This window comes from Schistocerca cancellata, chromosome 1, assembly GCF_023864275.1.
Source record: "Schistocerca cancellata isolate TAMUIC-IGC-003103 chromosome 1, iqSchCanc2.1, whole genome shotgun sequence".
Lineage (NCBI taxonomy): Eukaryota > Metazoa > Arthropoda > Insecta > Orthoptera > Acrididae > Schistocerca > Schistocerca cancellata.
This window is the reverse complement of record NC_064626.1, coordinates 390270375-390280465: the sequence shown is the minus strand read 5'-3', so window position 1 is coordinate 390280465 and position 10091 is coordinate 390270375. Positions and strand designations below refer to the sequence as shown.

The window sequence follows — 10091 nt, the reverse complement described above, 5'->3', positions numbered from 1 at the left end:
GGTCACCATACTATGTATTTCAGTCAACTTTAACAACAGTTCATAAAAACAATACAAAACCAAGAGATTTTGGGTCTGTCAGACTCAGTCTTGTATAATTACACTCTGTGTGTCCAAACAGAAAAAATATCAAATTTTATATGCTAAAATACTTCATACTGAAAAATGTGTTACAGGAAACATTTTATTTTCTCACGAAGTCACAAATGTGTCAAAATAGCCGCCAGGAACAATAGTGGCAGAAGCAGAGTATTGTCAGTAGCACATTCTATTTCGTATTAATGCTTCTACCGAGCTTACTAAAAATATAAAACACTTTTCCTTACAGTGAATGAATAATATAAAAACAAAATAATTTGACTGTACATATATCTTCTACAAGATCACATTTAATACATCTTACTTTACTTTTTACAACAGAAAAGGAACAGAAAAAAATAAATGTAAACACATGCAGAAAATATGAAAGAACATAGACAGTAGAAAGGAAACAAAGAAAATACTGAGTCAGCAGGCTAAGTATACAAACATATCCAGAAATAGTAAATTACATTACATGTCAGAAAATATGTGACAAACAAATATATTTCCCCTTGCCTTTTGCTTGAAAGTCACTGTTGTCCCTCAGTTAAGAAAAATATTTAATTTCAAATTTTACACAATATTTATTAATTTCAGCTATTTGCTATTACAATGCAGACATCACTTTATTACGCAATATAAAACTATGATAGAGTTAAATATGCATAAGTATGTACACTGAAATTAGGGCAAGAATATCAAATTAAATAAAGATAATTAAGCTGGTTCCCTTGACAGTGAAATAACCAGAAGTAAAACAGAAAATTAGTTTTGTACAAATGTGTTTTTTGAATGTTTAGAACAAAATCCTATCACATAAAATGTATTACATAAACGTAATTGTAGAGAGCACATCATAAAAAAATTATCTTGTTTACAGGAATACTGTACAAGTTCAGTTGACAACAGGCATGCATGCTTGTGCACTCACAGAACACACACACACACACACACACACACACACACACACACACACACACACACACACACACACACTACTAATAACTATCTTTTAGTTCTTTAAGAACATTCACGCAAATAAACTTATAATCTTCGAGCCAGAAAGGAGCTCCTAATTTAACTTTTCCTTACATTTATCTTACAAAATTAAATATTAAATTAACTGCTTAGATGGTGTGAGGGGTGTTAGCCAAAGATGCTTGAATTTTAACTATTATAAATGAAACAATAAAAACAGAGGGATCAACAAAGTGCCTGTTTTGCAGTAAGGGCGAAATAATGATGTACCATTGGAAGTATATCTATGTTAATAATCACTGTCATTAACGCAGCTGTGTATGTCATTTGACATGGAAAAGAATGTTTCCACAATATGGTTACACGAAAAAAATATTCAGACCAGCACTCTATGCAATTATTCTAAGTTTTAACTACAACATCCCCTTTGTTTTTTTGAAATTCAATGTCCAAACTTTGTAGCATGCTAGCAGAAAGTGAGAGTAGAGGGAGGAAGAGGTGCAGGTGGTGGTGGCGGCGGCGGGGATGGTGGTGGTGGTGGTGGTGGTGGTGGTGGTGGTGGTGGAGGAGGAGGAGGAGGTAGTTAGTGACCAGTCACAAACAATTTGCTCCGATATCAGTATGTTGACAACAATTGTTATAAACATCTAAGTACTTAAAACACACTGTTCCTCATATGCTGGTGTGTGTGTGTGTGTGTGTGTGTGTGTGGTGTGGGTGGTTATGAAATAGTTATCTTCATACCGGCATGTGTAATACAACAGTGATGACAAAATAAACTGTGATTAGAAACTTACCACTGTGATGAGAAACTTACCACTGAAAAAAAAAAAAAATGTTAAAACTGTGCGAAAAATGCTAAATCGATACAGTGTCAAAAATTCCTCACATAGCTCTCAAATTATTTTTCTCCCTGTGTACAGACTTGAATACTTTTATATGAGTTCAATTTTCACTCAGGGACCTAGAATGAATGCTCTCCATACAGTGAGATAACTGATTTTAATTCATTATTTTTGTCACTGATACAGTACACAGTATTAATGTACTACAAGAAATTAATTACTTTTCTGCCTAGTGTTTCAGTCAAATATTTTGTTTTAGCAGCTATTGAATCAGTGTGATGCTTGAATATTCCTTTCTGAACTAACTACAATGAGCCCCAAATCTTAAATGTTACCAATATTTCAGGAAGCCAGCAACACATATAGTCAGTACCATCCAGCACTATAAAGAGTAAATGAAACAAAAAAAAAAAAAAATTACAAAAAATATATGTTACAGTGTCAATTACAAAAACTTACACAACAGCACTCGTATAACTATTTAGTAATTTGAAATGGTAATTTCATTACCAACATACATAATCATTTGTTTCATCATTTTTACAACGTGAATTCGTATGAAAATACTGATTTAAAAATATATAAGAGACTTTACACACACACACACACACACACACACACACACACACACACACACACACACACACACACAGACACAGAGAGAGAGAGAGAGAGAGAGAGAGATTGTTCCCACAATATTTAAAAAGCTTTTCTATAATTCATAATAGATTAATTAATATTCAAATAATCCATTCACATTGCCTGGTAGGTGGAAATGACTTATGAAACACTGCTTTCTGATAGGCACTTTTTGGTCTCCCATATTTATGGAAAAAACAAAATTAAAAGGCAAGTCCTCACATTTATTTTGTCTTTTTGTTTGTGTTTTTTTCATATGGTAATCCACCTGTGCTGTCCTCACGCTGAATCAAATTTTGAAAACATGTAACCATCTCCTACTTTTTATATCAAATGTAACAATAGTCAGAGAACAAAGTGCCACATACAGGAAGCATGAACTTATATTGTAAGATTTCACACATTTAATGCACAGTCCATGCTGCAGGAAGGGAAAATTACATGATGGAATAAAAAAATACAATGTATAAGCCTGTGAATACATTCTGATATATCTGATGGCCATTTAAGAATTAAAACTGTAATATTGGAAGGTAATGATACTGCCATTGATTTAAATTGCAAGTAAATCATTAAATGGAGTACTTAATAGTTATTATTCAGTACTTTCGAGGAACAAGGAATATAGATATCGACTCATGAAAAAATATTTCAGCTGAATATTACTAAGGAAGAAGGCACAGAATGGAAATATCTAAACAACAAATACAGTAATATGATAAATCATATCACAAAAGAAACAAATAAAAGAGGATTGAGAGGAAGGATTTAAGAAATAATGTACGCCGAACATCAAAAGCCACAAAAATTTATCAGATAAAGAAGGAAACCAAGAAGAGAAATTAGCATAAAACATTACTTAATGAAATACTAGCTCATTTATTGGTGAAAATATTGACGACTGCTTAGTATAATTTTACTTTCCAAAATTTTCTCTCTTTCTTCTTTTTTTAAAAGCAGAGTGTTGACAACTAGAAACAGCAAGAATTGGTGTAGAGAGGCCGACAAAAGTTTCAAATAATACAAAATTAAAATGAATTTGGAATTTCAGAAATGCAAATCGCTTTTGTTGTGAAAGATGAGGAACACGTGTCAGGAAAGGAGGTTTATTTGCCCAAAAATCATCACAAGATACTTTTTACTGGTCATTTCTAACACTAAAGCCAAAATTCCAACTTATTTAGGTGACTTTATGTTCCAGGAAAAAACCACTTGTATTATGAATCATATGAAATTTCTGTACATCAGTCAGAGCACTCAGTAGCTCCGAGATGTGTCAATTTCATAACTCTGTGTTCCTCCTAACTAAAAAAAGGGCAAACAATCTAACCACAACACCCAAGAAAATCTTATCAGTCATTTCTCAAGAAAGGTCATACACTGTAGGCTAATCAGATATGGACAATGTTCTTGGAATTTTAATATATTGTGCAAATTTGCTCATGGCACACTCAAACAATGTTATGTATAACAAATTCAATCTTTATTAACCAATGTGCCACTTTTTTTCTGAAGCTCAACATTCCTGAATATGGCACTTGCTTAAACCCTCACATGTTGTTCCAGCTGTTTCACTTACAGCTTCAAAGTGGCAGAAAAACAGTATGAACACAGGCCAAAATATACATGGAAACAACAGGGAGTTTTTAAAAGATCAGAACAGCTGCATGCATACTAATATGAACTAAAATGCAACCTTATCATAATCACCGGGACCGATGACCTTTGCAGTCTGGTCCCTTCAACCACCACAAACCAACCAACCAACCATAATCACCCCAAAGTGTATATATTGACAAAACTAACTCTTTTCGTACTGGACTGTTGGCACATAAAACAATAAGAGTATGTGTTTGATGCTAGCAGTCACACTCATTACCTAAAATCCTGTTATTTTTAAATGTTTTTCACAGAACATGGCAAGCTTTACTGAAAAATCAGTATTAAAATACCACTATGCGAGAAAATGAGCACGACTTCTTTCAAAATCCTCCCTATTCATCAGAGAAATGTTTTTCACCTGGACAGGGAACCAAGACTATACAGAAGGCCACATCAGTACATTTTGCATTTCATCTACTTTCAATCAGTATCTACAGGAAAGGAGGAAACATAGTATTTTTACAATCAGAAAACAATGAAGAAACAAGGACTAAAACTGAGGTTAAATGATTCACTCATTACCATGATTATCTTCATAATTATCATAGATAACAACCCTAGAGAAACCCAATTAAGTTTTCATTTTTACTGAATATATGATGGAACTATATTCCTCATCTCACAGCTGTCACCTTTGGCAGATACAGGAAGAAGAGAGAATGGCTCATATCATTACCTCCAGTCAAGGTATGTTATTTGAAAAATTCAATTACAGAATCATTTTATTACAAGCAAGCAGTTTAAAATCAATCAATTTTCTGTATTTTATAACAGTTTAAATACTGTACAAAACAAACGGAGGCATATTAATAACAACATCAGCCCAAAAGCAACAGTTCGTATAAGACTACCAAAACAACTGCACTGCATCCTGTACATTCATTTTGTAAAATTTTTCCTGCAGGTAACAGTTGGTACAAAGTATAACAGAATTCTAATATTAAAGGTGGGATTCCACTTGTTAGCTTTATGTGCAATTAACTGCTTTATCACCACATAAAATGCAAAATAATTATCTGATATATATAAAATTTATTAGTCGGTGTATCAGCTATGACTTCAGTATTAGTAGTACAAATTTTACCATGAGGCATGAATCACAGTTGTTTAATTCCAATTCCAACCAAAGCAACATGAAATCAAGAATTAAATATGACCAGTCACATATAATTGTGATAACAAAATTTGCAATATTCTGAGCATTTTGGCCACAACCTTCATAGATCAGTCTTCAGAGGTTGTGTGTACTTATAACTCTACAGTGAACAGACAAATGAGAAAAACAGAAAAATTCTTCTCACCCTTTGTCATTGCATAACTGTAATATTAAATTACCGGCATGTCAGTAAACAAAAAACATCACATTAATTTGAGGAACACTTACATGCTAAAATAAATGACATAACATAGCTCCTCAAAATATTTACCAGTTTTTTATTAGCTTTTAAATATATTTTACTTAAGTGAAACAAAATGCAATTTGCCCCGAGCTTTTATATTTCCATAGCAATACTGGAAGGACATCACAGAAGATAATACAAAAGTCCCAGAGAGAAATACAATGCTTATTAATTAATAGGTACTTTAGCAAGAATTCAGTTAAGAGGCTATTAACCATGTTTCACACATAAAAATTCTGAAAACTTAAAAGAAAAATAACACACTCAGTTTGATTTAACAAATTTCTGTCTGCAAATTCATAAACTATTGTTCAGCGACAGTTTCCCAATTTTGTATCTTGCATGCAAAGCTGTTAATCACATGTGGAATACTTAACCACGTTCCACTACTGAATTACTCTGCACCTATTTTGATACACTCACCATATATCCAGCACAGCAGTTTTTCAGCTGTGGGCAACATCAGCCAGTCTTCAGCCAGAATGTTTGGACAAATTCAGAGGAACATCTGAAAAAAATGAATATATAAAAAATAGCTAACACAATGAGACTGCTGGGATATAAAATAAACACATTTAGAGATTATAACTGTTTTACTACCTAGTGAGTGACTTTTGATTACACTTTTAGACTTGAAATCTTAATACAAATTACCAAACAAGCATCAGGAATAACATTTTGTAAATACTTGAAACACTTTATATCAATGAGATTTGCCATGTAATAACTCTGTAAGCACTAATTACACAATCCCATTTTTATGAGTTGCCAGTAAAATGAAATGCTCGTATGGCATTATTGGCCAGGAGACCCTGCCTGGGGTGGTTCGGCTGCCTGGTGCAAGTCTATCTGACACCACTTTGACAACTTGTGCATCAATGAAAATGGGATGAAATAATTAGGACAACCTAAACACCCAGTCCAAGAGTAAAGTAAATTTCTGAGCCAGCTAGGAGTCTGTGAACTAGAGGCAGCGACACTAACCACTAGGCCATGAGCTGTGGACACTGAAGGCATGAGTGGAGGGGGGGTCAAGGGGAGTACGATATTGAGTTATGGTTTCATTTCTCATCAGAGGTAATGCATGTATGAAAAACCATGAAAATGTTAAAATGAACAAGAATTTTTTAAAAGGGTGCGTTACACTAACCACAGTATTGTGATGTGGGGAGAGGTGCTGTCTCGCCACTGGCAGTACAAGAGGGAAAGATGGTTTTTTAGTAATATGTAGTAATAGTAATTCAAGTTATTTTAAATAAATTTTATGCGGTTTTCTGCCTGTCGCAAACATTTCCTTCTGATTCCACTTCGGCGGCTTGTAGGTCAAGGACAGTTTTGCTACATATTTTATCAAGCATCTTCTTATTTGGCCTCATAAGGATGAATGTGTCCCATTCCAGATCTTTCTACCACAGAAAAATCTCAACTGGCCACTGTGGATCAAAACTGGGGCCTTCATGTCCCTAGCCAATAACACTAACCAATAGACATGGAAGCACACTATACTCTAAACTGTATACAAAATTCATTCATCTACTTGCAAAATGGGGAATACATATTTCAGGTATGGTGTATTGGTCACGTGTAACACCTCCAAAGTTTGTGTCCATTAATAACTGCAGCCCATGATCAGCATAGGCTCACTCACCACAATTTTAAGTGATCTCATACATGAAAACTGTTGCGACACCAACAGTAGTTAATTCTGCACACACGGTAATTTTAAATGAAGATATCATGATGATACAATTAAAAATTAGATTAGCAATTATAAACACCGGGATAACAGCAACTTGTGGGAACTTTAGATCACATATAAATAATACAATATTCTTACTTAAGGAAAGAAATATACTCGGTCCAATCAGATAAAACTGGATATGACAGTAAATTTATTTGTATATAGAGAACCATTATCAAAGTGTGGACAGAAGCTATATTAAAGCTTACAAAAACTTAAAGAGACAACATACTAGTATTTCACACTTTGAATTAGCCAATTTATACTACACCCTTTCTCCATGGGATGGTTGCATGCTACTGTATGTAAGCTGCCTATGATTTTTCTTGTACAGTGGTTATTTGTTCCCAACTATAATGCAAAAATATCTCCATCAGTATAAGTACTCAGACACCAAAGAATTAATATCTTGAGTTCAAAGAAGACTGATGTTAAAGGGAAATAACGCCTCATTAACCTCAATATTTCAAATGTTTCATACCTATTACCTATACAGCAAAGGCAGAGAATCACTATTGCTTTTGTACTGGTCTTGATTAACTAAATGACATTGATCTGTTATGGTGTACTACAGCTACATCAGCATTCATGAAATTCTACAAATTTCAGAAAATAGTCCTTTAAATGATTCTCACAATTCAGAAAACGGTCTTTTTGGCTTTCAGATATGTTGTTGTTGTTGTTGTTGTTGTTGTTGTGGTCTTCAGTCCTGAGACTGGTTTGATGCAGCTCTCCATGCTACCATATCCTGTGCAAGCTTCATCATCTCCCAGTACCTACTGCAACCTACATCCTTCTGAATCTGCTTGGTGTATTCATCTCTTGGTCTCCTTCTACGATTTTTACCCTCCACGCTTCCTCCAGTACTAAATTGGTGATCCCTTGATGCCTCAGAACATGTCCTACCAACCGATCCCTTCTTCTGGTCAAGTTGTGCCACAAACTTCTCTTCTCTTCTCCCCAATCCTATTCAATACCTCCTCATTAGTCATATGATCTACCCATCTAATCTTCAGCATTCTTCTGTAGGACCACATTTCGAAAGCTTCTATTCTCTTCTTGTCCAAACTAGTTATCGTCCATGTTTCACTTCCATATATGGCTATGCTCCATACAAATACTTTCAGAAACGACTTCCTGACACTTAAATCAATACTCGATGTTAACAAATCTCTCTTCTTCAGAAACGCTTTCCTTGCCATTGTCAGTCTACATTTTACATCCTTAGATATGATAATCTGAATTTATATGAATTTATGTAGCTCCTACCACAGCTGGTTGGGGCCTCTGCCTTTGTGGATAGCATCATCCAAGAGACATGCTCAGATGGTTCACACCTAATTTGACAATATCTCAACTATTACTCCGCTGAAACGAACTTGTAACTTTGAATTAATACTCATCCTAAAATCAAGACATATTTGGTGGCTGACAGTAGGCACCCCATCAAATAATGTGGCAGTAGCTCATGAGTATCATAGAGAGATCTTTTTCAGAAATGCAGAATCATCTGAGGTAAAACATCTAAGCTGATAAGCCATGTATGTTTGGTGATTCATTGCAAGCTGCATAATAATAATAATAATAATAATAATAATAATGCTGCATAATGATAATTGAAGCACGTTCAGAGTTTAGTGTACTGGGGATTAGCAATGCTGACTAGCCTGCAGATTAGGAATAGTTCACAAAGTACCTCTACCCCTTGGTGAAAACACAGTTTCCCATCTTGTTTCTTAAACACTGCCCAAGCCACATAATCTCTCCTCCTCTCCCCCAAGGTAACCATAACAACTGCTATCTCTGGATACCATTCCTCCTAGCACAATGACCTTCATGTTTTTAGACTCTGCCCACCACTATCCCTCATGAATCTGTGACTACAGAAACACATATCCATGGTACAGGCATCACAGAACCACACCTCCTCCCTCCACAAGATATTGTTATTATGCAGTCCCAACTAAATGCACCAAAGCTTCAAAATTGAAACCCTTGACCTCCAACACCTGGAAGAGTATTCCAGATGCTATCTCCTTTCACCATAGAGCACCACTACCCATCAACAACTATCCTAGGCACAGTGAAATTCCCATCAACTCCTCATACTGCCCACACCTTACCTTGCCAACCTTTTCAATTTGTCACATCGTCTAGAGCTCCTTCCTGAACATGCTCAAAATCCAAAACCCAAAACACTGTTGTTAATCTTTCCACCAAAAGCTTCAATTCTACAGCAGTGTCAGTCTTATCAGGCATTACCCTCAGCTGCACATCCCAGTTTAACCATAAGTTGGATTTGTCAAAATCCTACTCTCCTTCTGATTTCTACAATGCAAACACTTCTTTGTTTCCAATAGGAATCAATCTTAACCCAACACTGAACCTTACCTCTCCCAGTACATAGCTGCCACGATCCAATCATGCCCTCCCCTTCTCCCACCTAACCAACTCATAGCCACCTTCCAGAAATTCCTTGCCTCCAGCTTGGCCTCAACACCTTTTCCCAGGTCCCTTCCCAAAAACATAAAACTCTCAACAGAAGAATGAACAGCCATTCACAACCTTAAAACAGACCCTCATTTAACCATCTTCCCCGAAATGGCTCCGCTACTGTTGCGATGGACCACAGCGGCTACCCGATACAAGGCTTCCACTAACTGTGCGACTCCTCCCCCTGCAAGTCTGAGTGTAGAGAACCAATCCAAGAAGTCTAACACAGCCTCTCATTCCTGCTGAAGACCT

General features: G+C 35.4%; 1 protein-coding gene across 4 annotated transcripts in view; it reads right to left on the bottom strand.

Annotated features, from left to right (window-relative positions):
* Nucleotides 1-10091, bottom strand: part of LOC126175526 (protein hairless) — an 89497-nt gene that overhangs the window by 11582 nt on the left and 67824 nt on the right. For 2 of the 4 annotated variants that reach the window (XR_007535588.1, XR_007535590.1), the window contains exon 4: nucleotides 6029-6113. Coding sequence is in view for 1 of the 4 variants with exons in the window: in XM_049922358.1 (XP_049778315.1) it covers nucleotides 6079-6113 (35 nt within the window). In the remaining 3 variants the exon portion in view is untranslated. Of the gene's footprint in view, nucleotides 6114-10091 lie in introns of all 4 variants that reach the window. The other 2 variants (XR_007535591.1, XM_049922358.1) reach the window with 2 other exon arrangements.